This window comes from Hermetia illucens, chromosome 2 (assembly GCF_905115235.1).
Source record: "Hermetia illucens chromosome 2, iHerIll2.2.curated.20191125, whole genome shotgun sequence".
In the NCBI taxonomy this organism is placed as follows: domain Eukaryota; kingdom Metazoa; phylum Arthropoda; class Insecta; order Diptera; family Stratiomyidae; genus Hermetia; species Hermetia illucens.
This window is the reverse complement of record NC_051850.1, coordinates 90,992,197-91,009,651: the sequence shown is the minus strand read 5'-3', so window position 1 is coordinate 91,009,651 and position 17,455 is coordinate 90,992,197. Positions and strand designations below refer to the sequence as shown.

General features: G+C 42.2%; 1 protein-coding gene across 6 annotated transcripts in view; it reads left to right on the top strand.

Moving 5' to 3' along the window:
- The window catches only part of LOC119649630 (proton-coupled amino acid transporter-like protein CG1139), a 246,042-nt gene that overhangs the window by 212,812 nt on the left and 15,775 nt on the right, over positions 1–17,455 (top strand). For all 6 annotated transcript variants that reach the window (XM_038051871.1, XM_038051873.1, XM_038051869.1 and 3 more), the window contains 2 exons: positions 9,389–9,484; positions 9,592–9,705. In XM_038051871.1, the coding sequence (XP_037907799.1) occupies positions 9,423–9,484; positions 9,592–9,705 (176 nt within the window). In that variant the 5' untranslated portion in view covers positions 9,389–9,422. The remainder of the gene's footprint in view (positions 1–9,388; positions 9,485–9,591; positions 9,706–17,455) is intronic.

Below are 17,455 nucleotides of genomic sequence, written 5' to 3'. Positions count from 1 at the left end.
GTGTGAAGTTGCATTTGGAGGGGCATGGGGGGCCTGTGATAAGGATAGACAAAATTATCCAACGTGGAGAGACGAACCGCGTACATCTAATCTTGGGCCCTTCCCCACCCATCTACGACCGGACTATTTATTAGACCCTAGTCAGCCCCGCCCAGAATATTTGCGGACTCCTGGACCAAACCGCTCAGAATCCTTCTTGGATCCCAGCCAGACCCGGCCAAACCATTTTGGTCCTTCGAGCCATTTTTCCCCTTGGAACTCAGGATATCGTTTTAGACCCGCCCCACCAATCCCAGATATTCCAATATTCAGTGGGGACATCAGTCAATACGAACCATTCAAAAGCCTCTTTAACTCTGTATACGATGGTTCTGAAATCGGTTTTGCGGAGCGCTTAATGATGCTTCAGAGCAAGTTAAGAGGCGATGCAAAACGTGTAATCGACCATTTAGGGATATACGGAGAGAATTACCAACAAGCATGGGTTCTTCTTGACCGAAGGTACAGTAATCGTCGGGCCTTAATAGAAAAGGAAATTCAGGCGTTAGTTGACTTACCTCAGATAAACCAAAGGGAGGCTAGAACGCTGGGAAGAGCATTGGATACCATGCGTTCCGCAGTTCAGAACCTACGGAAAGCAGGATTCAATGCAGATGAAGGTATTCCATTCATTCCGTTCGTCCTGACGAGGAAAATGGATATGACAACTCGGAGGGAGTTCGACTTAACGTTACGAGATCCAAAAATGCCCGTTACGATAAACGACATAGACCAATTTCTAGAAAATAGATATGTGGTCATGTCCCCCGGTTGGGATGGTCTAAGTGGGATATCCAAGGCGGAGGATCTTGGGAATAAGAGAAAAACCCAGAAGGAGATAGCCTTGGTCTCCAAGTCGGATGGTGAAAAGAGAAACTGGATTAAATGCTTCTTATGTATGGGGAAGCACTTCACAGCCCAGTGTCCTCAATTCATTGAAAGTACCGACAAGGAGAAACTGCTCCGCCGTTATCATGTTTGCATTTACTGTCTCTCCCACAAATATATCAGGGGGGAAGCGTGCAATAAACGCAAGAATCTCCAATGCGAAATATGCAAAGGGCAACATCTTACTGCCATGCATCCGTGCAAAGGGGATAATCCGTCTTCTGCTGTTCATCATGCCAAAAATTCGACAGCATTGTCATGGTCCGGAACCGTTCTTCCAACAGCTGTCGTTAAGCTAGAGGCAAGAGAAGGACATGCCGTTCCAGTTCGGTGCTTGATCGATCAAGGCAGTCAAAGCAGCTATATAACCGAAGATCTAGTACAGAAACTTCGGTTAAAAAAGAAAAAGACCAACATCGAAATTTCAGGGGTAGGTGGTGTGTCAGCAGGGAAAGTGTCAGCGGTTGTGTGTCTCACCCTTAAATTGGACGATGGTTCCGAGGTCAGCACTAAAGCGTTAGTAGTCAGACGGGTAACTAAAGGTTCCCTTCCACAAGTACCGCCGCAAGTAAAGGCATTGTTTCAAGGGAAGAAGTTGGCGGATCCCGTAACAGAACATGCATCTCACGTTCCAGTTTTATTAGGGTCTAGTATCCTTCCACAACTTTTCGTGAATGGAGTAGAAACCGTAGATAGTTTCCTGCTCCAGAACACGAAATTGGGATGGATTGTGTCTGGTCCGGCGGAATCCTCGGTATCGAAGTTCACCTCAACACATGTCACTATCAAGGAATGGGAACAGGACTTAAGGGCTTTTTGGGATATGCCCCTAAGTAGAGATGAATCTAGTCGGATAGATGACGAAATTTGTGAGGACCTATTCGTAAAGGGTCATTACCGAAAGAACGATGGCCGATACGTGGTACCGACCCCGTGGCGACAAGATAATATTAAACTAGGAAACTCGTACCACAAGGCTGTGCAGCACTATCTCGGTCAGGAGAAAAGGTGGTTGAAAAACAAAGACCACAAGCTCAAATCGGATGAGTTTATGGAAGAATATTTTAATTTGGACCACATGGCTGAAGTTCCAAAGGATCATCAATCTGACACTAGCGGCGAAGTATATTATATCCCGTATTTAAGCGTGGTTCGCCAAGAGGCCACGTCGACGAAATTGCGGAATGTCTTCAATGCTTCCAGTCCGACATCAAATGGTGTGAGCCTTAACGAGATGATCCATCCCGGTCCAAAGTTGCAAAACCATATTTTCGACATTGTCACTAGGATACGCAGGTTTGCGTATGTATACTCTAGTGACATTACTAAGATGTATCGGCAGATACTTTTAAGACCGGAGGATCAGATCAAGCTTAGGATTCTCTGGCGGGCGAAGCCTCAAGAACCGATAAGAGAGTTTTACTTGAAAACAGTGACCTACGGGTTAGACTGTGCACCCTGGCAAGCAATTCGAACGCTTCACCAGGTGGCGGACGACAATGCTCCTGATGAGGAGGTCAACTGGATCATCAAGAACGCGTTCTATATGGATGATCTGTTGTTCGGGGCGTCCAGTATAAAAGAAACTCAAGAGGTCATCCGGAAAATCACAGAAACTCTAGGGAAAGGCAAACTTCCGCTAACGGAGTGGGCAATCGTCAGGTATCAACAAAAACTACTCTTCGGGAGGCAATTTTTCAGAATTCAGAAGGGATTGAATATCGAGAAAAACCATTGGCTGTCCACGCTAAACCCTTTTGTCGATCAGGTATCTGGGGTTCTCCGAGTGGGAGGAAGATTAGAGCAGGCGCTCATCCCGATTGAGCAGAAACACCCTATAATTCTCGGGAAGTGTCACCTAGCTGACCTCATAATTCAACATGTTCATAAGTTTCACCAACATTGTGGAACGGGACTCACAATGGCTATCATCCGAGCAAGATATTACATTCCAGCGTTGCAGCAGAGAGTGAAGAAGTGGATTAGGGGATGCGTTAGGTGCGTTCGAATGCGAGGAGCCACTATAATCCCGAAAATGGCAGACCTTCCTCCCGAGCGAATCAGGTCATCCGCTGTTTTTGAAAATGTGGGAACCGATCTGTGCGGACCATTTCAAATAAAAGCATCAAATTTACGGACCACAAAATCTATGAAGGTCTACATAGTGGTCTTCGTATGTATGTCTACTAAAGCGATACATTTAGAGCTCTGTACGGATCTTACCACAAATGCATTTTTGGCTGCGTTTCAAAGGTTCGTAAGCCGGCGAGGCCAGCCGAAAATGGTTCGCTCCGACAACGGCACAAACTTAGTAGGGGCTTCCAAAGTTCTCAGGGAAGCCTGGGGAAAGATGACCAGTGAATGCGAGGAGAGGTTGGCTCAGCGTCAGATCGTATGGCACCATAATCCCCCAAGAGCCAGCCACTACGGGCTGTTTGAGGCAGCAGAGGGGAGTCTAAAACGCTACATAAAGCGGATGCCTTCAATTTCCAACCTGACATATGAAAATTTTCAAACTGCCGTCTGCACATGGGAAGCAATATTAAACAGCCGACCATTGTATCCGCTGGCTGATAATAGTCATGACCTACAGGTACTAACTCCTGCACATTTCATCATTCAAAGAAGCCTATTGTCACCTCCGGCTGGGGAAGGTCTAAATGAAAGTCTCCCAGCAACCAAAAAATGGCTTCAGATCCAGGAACTGCAGAAGCATTTCTGGGTCAAATTCGAGACTGACTATTTGGGGTATCTACAGAAGCGGTATAAATGGAAGGCCCCCGGTAGGCAACTGAGGCCAGGTGAACTTGTTCTAATCAAAGAAAGTGGTCACAGGCCATTAGATTGGAAGACCGGGCGAGTGTTAGAAGTTTTTCCAGATCTACAGGGCACCATCCGTCAAGTAAAACTAAAAACTGCTGGTAGGGACAATATACATCGTGCCGTGCATCAGCTCGTTCCCCTTCTTCCAGAAGAGGAAGCTGAGCCCTCTCAAGCGCAGGAAGCAGATGATAATGCGTTAGAACCGGACAAGGTTCCACCTAACATTCCCTCCCGAACGCGAACCGGAAAAGGATGGAAGCCGTGGTCTCTAGCGCAAGTGGCTACTCTGCAGTGTATATGCCGAATGCCCGCCACAGTGGTGTCCTGGGCAGTGGACCCGGTCTTGGAAACCAGAATTTTGGAATTGGGATTAGTGCAGGTAAAGGCATTTGACCTAAAATATACTATTGCAACCTCAGTAAACCTCACGCGTGATCTCGACACAATGTCGCAACAGTTGGAAAAGTTCCATAGGATATGTGAGCGGCAGATGGTGGAGGAAATCCAAGAACATTGCAACGAGCTGAAACTTGCAAGCGAACTCCAAGTCGCTGATGTTAATCGACGGTTGACCGCTTCCTATAAGGTCAACCGAGTTAGGCGGGCCTTTGGTATAGTCCCCATTATATCAAGTAGTTTATTGAAAACAGGTGCTAAGTATATCCCAGGTCTCTTAGCGGCGGGGACAGTAGCTTACCTTAGTTATCGAGACATAGCTATTCGCGAGGAAGTGAAAGCTCTTAGACATCAACAGACAAAAATCGCAGCGTTATCGTTAAACATCACGGACCTAGAGTACCATCAGGTGGAGAACCAGATAAATCAGCTAATGGACCAGCAGGGGAAAGAAATGTTAAGGCAGGAGCTGTCGGAGTTTTCCCTAGGAATTAAAACATTAATTAGCGAAATCGTTGCCAAACATGAGCAATTACGAAACATTCGACCTACCAAGGAACTGGCGGCTTTTATAAGCCAGGTTAATAGGGAGGTCCCTGGGGTAGTCCTGCCGAAACAAGATGAGCCAGAAAGAGTGTTCGAGGTTAATCCAGTGTCTGCATGGCTTCAGAATGATCTCGTTACGATCGAATATACAATTCCTCTTGCGTATAAAGAGGAATTTAGACAGGTAGCAGTTATCACCCCTCCAGATTCTAAAAATAACACTTGGGACTTGGGGACAACGATACCATTCCGCATCCTATTCGTTGGGCCCAATGCGGACAAGTTTTTCTTCGAGGAAGAGTCTACAGAGATTCTCCCTCGCCTATATGAGACAAAATTGTTACGCTCTGGACCATCATGTATTAAGGAAATTATACGGGGAGGCCAACAATTAAAGGATTGGTGTTCGACCACGCGGTGGAGCAATGAGACCTACATCGGTCGCATTAGCCCCCATGTTGGAGTGATATTCAAAGGGCAAGTTGATAAAATACCAATCACGTGTAATGACACTCAGTTAGAAATTCGGTTTCCTGTTTCTCTAGTAGAGCTCGACTATTGTACCATGGGCGAGGTCCCCTTCCAGATAAAAGAGATTCCACGAGCCATTACAGTAAACTGGACAAAGGTGTATGAAACAGTCACTCCTCGGTTTAATCTTCCATCAACCGAGATCAGCCTCGTCCGGGACAACAAGCACTTTATAGCCACATTAAAGAGAGAACTCGATGGAGTAATTAATGACGATAATGTGTTCAAACAATACATTCCCCACGGTTGTACTTTGGCAGGGTTATTAGTAGGGGCCGTTATCGTAGGTATTTGGGTACGGTTAGCCAGAAAGAAGCGAAAGGGGGATGACGATCACCCTACCTTTATAAGCCATCTAGCAACAGCGGATCGGCAGCACGGGAGATGGGGTCAAGAATCGACAAACCCTATAGGTATCATGTCACCCGCAAATTCCTCAGTCTAGAATTCCTGTGTATACATTCCCATGTAAAAAAAAACAAACCCGTAGTTGGATCCGAAATTGTAATGTAAATAAATGAAATTAAATAATAATCACTAACCTACGTAAAATTCTTGTGTATAAATGGATTGTAAATAAGTGACTAATACAAATTAACAACAGACCGGCGGCAAAAAAAGTCACGGTCAAGAACAGTAGCATGGTGTCAAGGTATCAGATTTGTTTTGATTGTTTTTTTGTTTTTTGTTATGTTGGGTGACAGTCGCTGGATATGTGTTGTTTTGGTAGCATGAGTGCAAGCAAAAATGAATGCAGACGCCTGCAAAAGTGATTCAATGTCTGGGGCAGCCGGCGCTCTGATTTCAAATGTGCAAAGTCATCGCTTGATGGATCACATTTCTTTACCGTGGTACGTCATCGTGAAACTGAGCTGATGAGGTATTCCCTAGGCATTGAATCGCTTTCGAGTAATTTTGATTACTACGCGTGTAGTATAATTACTACCAATAGGTAGCACACTTAAGTGCACAATGAAAAAAAAACGAAATATAAGTAATCTGAGAACAATTAACTGAGAGTAAAAATATTGCAGAAATAGTAAGCAAAAAACGAATGTGGTGATCTTGTGAAGTATGAATATTTTCTAAATCAACACTAGAATTAACTATAAACACAAAATGCATATGAACATAATGATAACTACATCATATACAAGCAAAATAGCATCCAAATAAACGATTCAAGTTTTCCAGGCGTTTATAAAAAACGACCCCAAGTATTTATATTTGTGTAATTATTACATTCTTCATTTTCATCCTCTTGTAACAAAGTCCTAGGGTTAAATAGCCTTTTTTATTATGATTTTTAAAGAGCAGATTCGATTATAAAAGAATAATGAACACAATGAAGAAAATAAGAACGATACATTTAAGAACAAACAAAATTGTGGACCCTTCCGCAAAAAGAAAGTTAGGCATAAGCTTTGATATGTATAATACTAACAAGACAATCGACTTCATCGGAAAGAAAACAACACATCAACACCCGGAAGACAATTCTGCATCAATCGGAGATCTACCAGGGGACTGGCTATTGATGGAAGGGGTTATTAAGGCGCTACGCACTACTTAGGGGTTTCCGTTTTGGGCGCCATCATTTCGATCGTTAGAGGTAGAAGGATGGCCTTACACCCTTAGAATGCAAGCTGGCAACGAGTGACACCAATACAAGAGTTTCCATATCCAGAAACTTGGGACCGTTTGCCAATAGATAACAGTCCAGGTCCAGGCAATTGGACTTTCTTTGCGCGGGAGGATGTTCAAGCGATTTCACCGGATTTTCTCCAGCAGCCGCATCTTTGGAGCTAGCCCCATGAAACCCAGTCTGCCTGCGCATTTAACCTCTTCCGTCCTTACATCACATGCTATGCAAATGGCCTGTTTGGACATCACGAGATTCTTTTCCGCCTTTGCATCAGCATGTTCCATACCAAATGGTATATTTGGCCTCGACATGACTTTCTTCCGTGTCAGCAGTTCGCAGCGCAACAGCAGGTGTCGATTTGTCGCCGACAACCAAATTTACAATAATAAACAAGTGTTATTGTGTTGTGTACAAGAACACTTTCAAAGCAATGTGTAAACACGGAAGGGTCAAACATAGGTGATTTTAAGAATAACGTTACTTTTAATTTTGAGTTGTGAACAAGCCTCTGAACAGAGCTAAAGGGTTCTATCCGAGAACACTTTACGCGCGGGAATTACTTTAAAATCGCTTTTAATTAATTAATTATTAATTAAGTAAAAATTATTAATAAGAGTGAAATAGAATATTGTGATTAGAAAATAAAGGTATGTTGAAGTGGAGTCGCGAGTGTTCTCATTTACTTAAGCCATACAAATCAAGTAAGTATTCTTTCTAACCCCTTTAGTGTTTTTTGTTTCAGTGGTGTTTGATAACCCCATCGTTCCGAAGTTAGGTTTCGGCAACCCGGAACGAGAGCAACCACGGTCCTCTAGTAAAACATCCAGGAGCTAGTGCGCGAGCTTGGCCAACGCCGAGCAGGGTAGTTCACTGGAAGAGGCCGTTTAGGAGAATGCTGAAACAGGTACCTTATCACTTGTATGATGTATGCACTTTTAGCATAAACCTAAGGGGGCTTTCCGCGTAAACTTTTAAAATATGGCAATATGTACTATTAACTTTATTTGAGCAGATATCGAAGTCGGCCAAGATTTGTATGAATTTTTGTCAGATTTTTCGGCTGGCTAGATTCTGAGAATGAGGCCTCTTCCACTTTTCAGGACTCGTATCTTGAGCCTTTACTTCCCGATAATAATAATAATCGTTGGCACAACAACCCATATAGGATCAGGGCCTTGAAGTGTGTTAGAGCACTTCATTCAAGACCGTAACGGTACACTACAGTACACTGTACGAGGCAATGTGGTCAGCATTGCATTACTTCTCCATGTTCCACCCAATATCACAAATGATATCAATTTCGAAAAGTACTAGTAATTTGCCCCACATGGGCACATTTTGTAAAAAAAAATTACACCTTCCTTTCCACGTATGGGTCCCCCTCAAACTCAACAAAAAATGCAGTCATTGGTTATATGTAAAAGGGATCCAAGATCACATTTCCCACCAAATTTCGTTACAATAGCCCCAGCCGTTTCAAAATAAATGTGACAGAAAGAAGGGCATTGAATCGATTTGAATAGGTTTCACACAAAACCTTAAATGTTCTGGGAGATTACACAAATGTTATATCAGATTCAATTGATCACGTCCTTGTTACAGAGAGTGAAAAGTTGATCTTTGTTTAACAGAAGACGACATAACACCGGGGCCATAGAGAGAAAATCAGTGGTCAGGGTAAGCAAGTTATAAATACATAGATATATTGCAATTATTGGATAAGCTGGATGTTGAGCAGGTAAAATTCTCCAAGAAAAAAACTCCATATGTACTTTAAATGTTGAATATGATGAAAGTCACTACTAAACAGCTGTGTATCTTTTTATACGATTCTCTATCGATTTTCTGAAAGATTTAGTATAGTTAAACTCCACCGGGGCAAGAAAGGACACCCTTGTATGGATGGTTAAGTTTTATATTGATTTTTTTAAAAATCTTATTTGCATATTTTGCTTTATAAACTTTATACGTGGCCATTATTTCTCCCAGCCACTTATCAAAACGATGTGGTTATTTACCAGTATGAATCCATTAATCTTCGATAAATACCAAACAGAAGCTAATTTTCCTCCGCACATGTACTAAATGGATTTCCGAATGAGCGTCTGCATCGTTGGTCAAGCCTTTCAAACATAATTCATAAATAAACTTCAATGCTTAAAATAAATTAGATACATGCCGTAATCTGCGAGTGCCAAGTTCAAGATCTTGTAGATAAATTGGCATCTCGCTCGTAATTGCATAACTGGTGCGAATTGATTAAGTTCCGACGTCTGGTATGAACGATTCATGAAAGGTGTTAAATGCACATTTTCAAAGCTTATATTCATATTTTGTATGCTGTAGGTTGCATATGGTGACCGTGTAATGAAAATTGATAAGGCGAAGCCTTACACACTCAATATGATCCGACTCCCACACGTGACATTCTTATATTACTTACATTTATAATTTTTTTAAAAATTATTATAGACCGCCGCTATGCCAAGCAAGATCTAAAACTTCCATTTTTTCTTACAGATTCTTCTCCACAACATCCTAAAATTCAATCAACATGAGCAAAGCCTATCATAATGCCGCCTTTGTTGGTGATGAAGGCGAAAAAGCGGAAAAGGGGTAAGTTTATGTTTTCCATTTTCCCACACCTTCATTATCGCGATTCACCCATATGAACTCACTTTATATGGAAGTTGCTAAGCGAACTGAATATTATATTTGTGCAGGAGAAATGTTTCGGAAAAATCCCAGTATGTCCTGGAGCTCACGGAAAAAGGAAAAATTATTGCAGAAGTCGATTACGACCCGTATTATCACCGGAAAGTTGAACATCCTACTACGTAAGTACTGGACTTATTTACTCATGAATACTAGTCACGCGTCTACTAACTGGTGAATAGCGTTATTGGCATATTTATTGGCAAACAACTGACAATTGGTTCCATCATTCCACATAAGAAAGCAATAAAGAGTCATCCGCTGTTGAATGAAGATTCTTTTACCATATGTTAATCAGTTTGTAAACATTGGTTCGTAGATGATATAATTATTTTTAAAGTTATACCGCCAAAGGTAATTCACACACCCACAGGTGATGTTTTGAAGATTTTATGTATGTAGATTAACCTGACCAGCTGATCTTGCTATTAACTACTTAAATCAAGTTGGTCAGCTGTTGTTGTTTGGCAAGTAATTTTCATTTGTTTAGGAACTGGATTGTAGGAAATGCAGAGGCATTGTAGGAACAGACCGACGCGATAGTATCTTTAAAGGATAAGAGCTAAAAAACTAGATTGCCGGATTTGACTTGCAATGAACCAGAACAATTGAGGCGTGCGAAAGATCATTTCGAAGTTTACTTTTGCTAACCACGAGAGCCAAGCTAAACTTCACATTGCACATGTGCATAGAGTTTAATTTCCTTAACCCCTTCGGACCTGATTCCTTAAAAAAGGAACGGAAAAATGTTTGCTAGATTTTGTTTCCTAGGTCATACTATAACTTACTTCTTAGTTTCGTTTAGTACTTTTTCGAAAAGGTGCCTTTGTTAGAAACTGTGGTGTAATTATGCACACAACTGTTCAAGCGTTGTGAAAGTCAAAATAAAAAAACTATCCAAAAAGAAAAATTTGACCAAATTAAGCTTTATTTATTGAAAAATATTGGTTCTACTTTATTTATTATTATTTTCACTTTGTGTGGAAAAGTAGAAAACAATTTATATCTTTCTTCATGCATAAATGTACGTTGCATTGGTTGCAATTAATGTGAGTCATTTATTGCAGCTTTTGCATTGTTTCCATCTAGATATGGAATCAGATATTGACCGAACTTCCTTTTTCCTCTTTAAGATTTTGTTGGTTGTAAGCTCGCCAGATGTATAGATGGGACGCCCCTTATTTCTGCTGCTCGATTCCTTTTCAACTTTACGGAGACGGTCTGCAATATTTTATCGCAGTTTGTCGCATGGAAGATCATCCGTAATTTCCGTTTACGACATCTTACGTGTCCTCTATAAAGTCACACACAAATCAAATACAGTACCTGCCCATTGAATTAATTAATTACGACCGCGAAGAAAATAGGCATTTTCAATTTTAGGCTACAAAAACCAAAGTTTCCAGTTTAGACAGAACATGGCCTTATTATTTGAGTGATATAAGTGCGCAACATTGTTGAAGCATAATACTTTGTAACCCCGCCCCTTTTTTCAATGCATCTCCCCTGCGATCAGGTATACTGCGATTACAATTTCTAATTATCGTTTTTAAATCAACGCCATTATGCCGTATATTCCCTTTTTTTTTTTTAATTTCTGAACATAGTGTTTCTGTGTTGATATACCTTGGGTTTCAGATCAGCACAATAATTCTCTATTGGGGTTAGATTGGACGAATTGCCGGGGCAAGGAATTTAGGTAATTCATGCTTGCTAACGGCCTATGGTAAGGTGCGACACCCTGTATGAGGGTATATTCTGTATGCAGAATCTGTAGTTGATATATGGCACAAAGACCCTTTGTATTATGTTAATATCCTGCCTAGATCGTATTGTATCTTTAATAAATTGTATTGAATAAGGTCCTTCTTCGGAAATCATCATCATCATCAACGGCGCAACAACGGGTATGCGGTCTAGGCATGCCTTAATAAGGAAATCCAGACATCCCGGTTTTGCGCCGAGGTCTACCAAATCGATATTCCTAAAAGCTGTCTGGCGTCCTGACCTACGCCATCGCTCCATCTTAAGCAGGGTCTTCTTTTTCTACCATAGATATTGCCCTTATAGACCTTCCGGGTGGGATCATCCTCATCCATACGGATTAAGTGACCCGCCCACCGTAACCTATTGAGTCGGATTTTATCCACAACCGGACGGTCATGGTATCGCTCATAGATTTCGTCATTGTGTAGGCTACGGAATCGTCCATCCTCATGTAGGGGGCCAAAAATTCTTCGGAGGATACTTCTCTCGAATGCGGCCAAGAGTTCGCAATTTTTCTTGCTAAGAACCCAAGTTTCCGAGGAATACATGAGGACTGGCAAGATCATAGTCTTGTACAGTAAGAGCTTTGACCCTATGGTGAGACGTTTCGAGCGGAACAGTCTTTGTAAGCTGAAATAGGGTCTGTTGGCTGACAACAACCGTGCGCGGATTTCATCATCATAGCTGTTACCGGTTGTGATTTTCGAACCTAGATAGGAGAAATTGTCAACGGTCTCAAAGTTGTGTTCTCCTATCTTTATTCTTCTTCGTGTTTGACCAGTGCGGTTTCATGTTGTTGGTTGATTCGTCTTCGGTACTGATGTTGCCACCATATATTTTGTCTTGCTTTCATTGATGTGCAGCCCAAGATCTCGCGCCGCCTGCTCGATTTGGATGAAGGCAGTTTGTACGTCTCGGGTGGTTCTTCCCATGATGTCGATATCGTCAGCATAGGCCAGTAGTTAGGTGGACTTGAAGAGGATCGTACCTGTTGCATTTACCTCAGCATCACGGATCACTTTCTCGAGGGCCAGGTTAAAGAGGACGCATGACAGGGCATCCCCTTGTTGTAGACCGTTGTTGATGTCGAAAGGTCTTGAGAGTGATCCTGCTGTTTTTTGGCCTCGCACATTGGTCAGGGTCAGCCTAGTCAGACTTATTAATTTCTTCGGGATACCAAATTCTCTCATGGCCGTGTACAGTTTTACCCTGGCTATGCTATCATAGGCGGCTTTAAAGTCGATGAGCAAATGGTGCAACTATTGTCCATATTCCAACAGTTTTTCCATCGCATGCCGCAGAGAGAAAATCTGATCTGTTGCTGATTTGCCTGGAGTGAAGCCTCTTTGGTATGGGCCAATGATGTTCTGGGCGTATGGGGCTATCGGGGCTAGCAAGATAGAGGAGAATATCTTAAAGATGGCACTCAGCAACGTAATACCTCTATAATTGCTGCACTGTGTGATATCTCCCTTTTTATGTATGAGACAGATAATGCCTCGTTGCCAATCGTCAGGCATTGATTCGCTGTCCCATACCTTGAGCACAAGTTGATGAACCACTTGGTGTAACTGGTTGCCTCCATATTCAACCAATTCGGCTGTAATTTCATCGGCTCCTGGCGACTTATGATTTTTTAGCCGATGAATTGCACGGATTGTTTCTCCTAAACTTGGTGGTGGCAGTATTTGTCCGTCGTCTTCAGTTGGCGGGACCTCCAACTCGCGGATGTTCTGGTTGTACAGTAGCTCATCAAAGTACTTAACCCATCGCTCCAATATGCCCATTCTGTCGGAATTCAGATTTCCCTCTTTGTCTCGGCAGGATGAGCATCCAGGTGTATAAGGTTTCATCCTGCTGACTTGTTGGTAATAGGTGCGCGCCTGGTGCGGTTGCTCCTTGTACTTTTCTAATTCACAGACTTGTTGGTTCTCCCAGCCTTCCTTTTTCCGTCTGTGAAGTTGCTTCTCCGCTCGATGGAGTTCGTGATAAGTCTCTGCGGCATTCTTCCGTTCCGTTGCTAGCTTACATTCATCGTCAAACCAGCCGTTCCGACTCCTTTTGCGACTGGGGCCAAGTATGTTTGTGGCCGTATCCACGATAACGTTTTTCAGGTGATTGTGAAGATCATTTGTTGATGGTTCATCTCCAGGTCCTCTGTTGACTCCTCTCCATGCGGCATCCATTTCCCTCTTATAGGTGTCGCGGAGGGTTGTGTTGTGGATGGCTTCAGTGTTCACTTTCACCTGATTGTCAGAGGGGATTCTAGGTGGTATTGTTATTCGAGCTCGGAACACCATGCCAACGAGATAGTGATTCGAATCTATATTGGCCCCCCTATATGTTCTGACATGCATCAAGGCTGAGAGGTGGCGGCGTTCGATCAACACGTAGTCAATTTGGTTGAAAGTGGTCCCGTCTGGAGAGGCCCACGTATGTTTCCGGACCGCTTCTGCGCAAACCAGGTGTGACCCTGCTAATTGAATAATCCACAGTCCGTTATCATTTGCTTTTTCGTGTAAGCTATGGGAGCCAACGTATCGCCTGAATACGAGCTCCTTCCCTACTTGGCTGTTAAAATCCCCAAGTATGATTTTAATATCATATCTGGGACAGGCTTCGAGAGTCCGCTCAACTGCCTCGTAGAAGGTATCCTTCTCCGACTCTGCAGTCTCCTCTGTAGGAGCGTGAATGTTAATGAGGTTTATATTTCTAAACTTGCCTCGCAAGCGCAGAGTGCATAGCCGTTCGCTTATGTTTTCAAAGCCGATAACAGCAGGTTTCATTTTTTGGCTGACTAAGAAACCTACTCCGAGTACATGGTTTACTAGATGACCGCTATAATATATGGTGTAGCGGCTCTTCTCCAGGAAACCGGTCCCTGTTCATCGTATCTCTTGTAACGCTGTTATATCAGCCCTATATTGGGACAGGGCATCGGCTAGCTGCTCATCAGCTTTATCTCTGTACAGCGAGCGCAGGTTCCATGAGAAAATGCGCAAATCGTTAGTCCATTGTCGTTGCTGGGTTCGTCGTTGTAAAGTTCAGTCTGTCCGAGGCTCTTTTCGTGGCTCCGTAACATCGGTTTTCCATGTAGGGTTGTCAGCCCTACCCAACCTCCAACCTGGAGAGTCAGTTGGTACAGTTTGTCTCGTTTTTAGGCGCGGGAGATTCGCCTTCATCCTTCTCCGTCTGCAGCTTTTCGTTACGAAAGAGCTCCCAGCGGTCACCACGTGGAGGTGGAGATAGGGTTTGGTAGTAGAGCTGTTGGTGTTGGTTCAGCAGGCATTTCTCAGGTTTTATGCTCCATCGTGGGTACCAATCCACGTTTCGCCCTTGGACCTATACTACCCTTTAACCACCGGAAATGCAGCTATAAATCATTATTGCCGTTGAATTTCCAATCTTTTTAACCATTAAAATATCGGACAAGTATCCACCCTTTCTTATCCGAACATAATTTTCCAACCACCTCTAGACGACATTCGTCACTAAAGATGACCAACAAAAAATTAAAAATTTTAAATTGGAAATGGCCGAGATAAAATTATTTTTAAGCAATTTTTTTAACCAATTTACCCTAGTTCGAATTGCAATACTCGTTCATAACAATGACAATAACCCCCGACCAATTTGAAAAACCTCTGGTTTATCACAACAATATTGCATTTTCTTGCTATTTCAGCCACTAGTGGTTTAGAAACACCGACAATTAAGGAAATTGCTACATAGGTCGACTTTCCTCTTTCAAAAGGGACACAACTTGAAACTTCTTTTTGACCTTAATATATCCTTTTTTTGCCCATTTCATATTAAAAAACCGTTATTAAAAAACTTTGGTGTATATGCAAAGTAAAATCAATGTTTTAGCTCACGTGTATCGTTAAGTACACTACACGCCTCGAAAATAACTATTTTAAGCTTAACTTCCCGAGTTCTCCAAGAAACACCACAAATAAGCACAAAAATATTGAAAAATTGTTCATAATTCGCTGGACAGGTGCTGTATCTTAACATTATTATTATTCTGTTAAGGGAAAGTCGCACCGCGTCCTTGAAGAACTATTGTGCCCCTTTTACTGGTTATAGTGTACCTGTTGATCATAGTATCTCAAGCAGACCAGTAACCGTTAGGAACTTTAGTATGTTCCCCACTTCCAGAAGTTTCAGCTTTGCATCTGGTATTAAGTGTTCTCCCAGATGTATCGACCTACTTTGCACAAGTGCTGGACACTGTCCCAGGACGTGCATAGAGGTTTCGTCCTCCTCCTCACAGAACCTGCAGGCAGTGTCCGTAGACTTCTTATCTTAACATACTTTATGTATTCCTCCGTCAGGTTGTGGATAAAATCCGGCTCAATAGGGCTGGTCACCTAATCCGTATGGATGAGGATGATCCAGCCCGAAAAGTCTATACCGGCAATATCTATGCTGGAAAAAGAAGACGAGGGACGCCCTACCTGAGATGGAGCCATAGCGTAGGCCAAGAAGCCAGATAGCTCTTAGGGATATCGAATTGGTGGACCTCGGCACAAAAGATGTTTGGAGTTTTTTATTAAGGCAGGCTTAGACTGGATACCGATTATTGCGCCGTTGATGATTTCACCAGCATATTTTCCAAAATAACTAAGTGGATAAAGGAATTTCAAATGTTCGGGTTTGTCTGAGTATTTAATAGCACCCCAAATTATTTTTGGTGCGACAAATTTTTCACGATACCCTCTCCATCGTTTTCTTTCAAAAGCAGCAATGGTAAGTCGGTCTCCGCATCGGAATCATCTACATCTGGTCCAATTATTCCGTGATCCAGTGGTCTAGCCTTGAAAGCACCAATTCGTACTTTTCCTGACGTTGCAGGCTCAGCAGTATCTTCTTTCTTGTCATGGCTGAGTTCAGTGTTGGAATTCGCCACTAAATTCAGCACATCTGCCAAATTGCGAGTTGATGTCAGATTATATCGCTTTTTGCATGTTATAAAAAGAAATACAAAAATAATAACTAGTAGCATTTTTACAAGAAGAAATATATGACGGTTCTGATTAATTGGGCATAATTATGCACATAACCTTCTAATTTATTGTTATATCAAAATGCAAAATCACAATGAAGCGCAATGGTACTAAAACAATTCAATGTACCCATATTTTATGAATTCACTACTTTATTTATTACAAACATGCTAATTACTATTAAATTTTTATCAGCAACTCAATACCCTTATTCGATTGCAACGTACTGTTAAACTCCATTGTATTCCACCGTAAATAAAAAAATTTTAGAAGCAATTGCAAGTAATTGTTACAGATGGGATGTAATCAGCTAAATCGGGTTTGCGTGCATAATTATGCACAAAGGGACTAAAGGGGTTAAAACTTAGATGTTTTGTAATTACATGCTCACTAGATGAAACGAGACACGTCGGCATCTTTCGCCCTTACCTCAAGAGTTCATCTTTTAGTGAAATGTCCTGTCAATAGGGTGATGGTACATATCTGAGGTGACTGAGTGCCAGTTTTTCCATCTCGTATTCGGGATTTGAATCCAGGGGGAGGGGCAGGCGTGCTCATTTATGCTAATCGTTACGTAACACCAGTGACGATTTCGACAGTAGGTGCATTGACTCATGGTCTATGTTCAGTTTGGACTGTTGAATTATTGGATGGGTTGGCACTTCTTATAGCCTATCTGGAATGTAGTGGGGGGATGAAGGGGTCACTTAAATTAAGGGGTCATGCAGAAGTTTCTAAGCATGACGCCTTCATTTAAATGGTGGAATATAGATAATTAGACGATTTTTCTTTTTGGCTAGTATTTATTTTCCCGAAAAATTTGTTTTCTTTTTCAGTGCTATCATTTCATAATATGATTTGTCTTTAGCCACAAAACAGGCGTACCCCAAAATACTGATTCCATAACTTTGCCAGCCGACTGTTGCATTTTTGCACGCTTTGGAGTCGGTTCGCCACGTGCAGTAATGGAATAGTGTCCCATATAGGCTCATAAATTCAGTTTTTTTATGGAAAAAGAGCCTAAAATCCTGTTTAGAATCATCAACTCGCTGCTGTTTTTGGTCAATTGTGAGCTCGAACAGAGCTTTCACCCAAA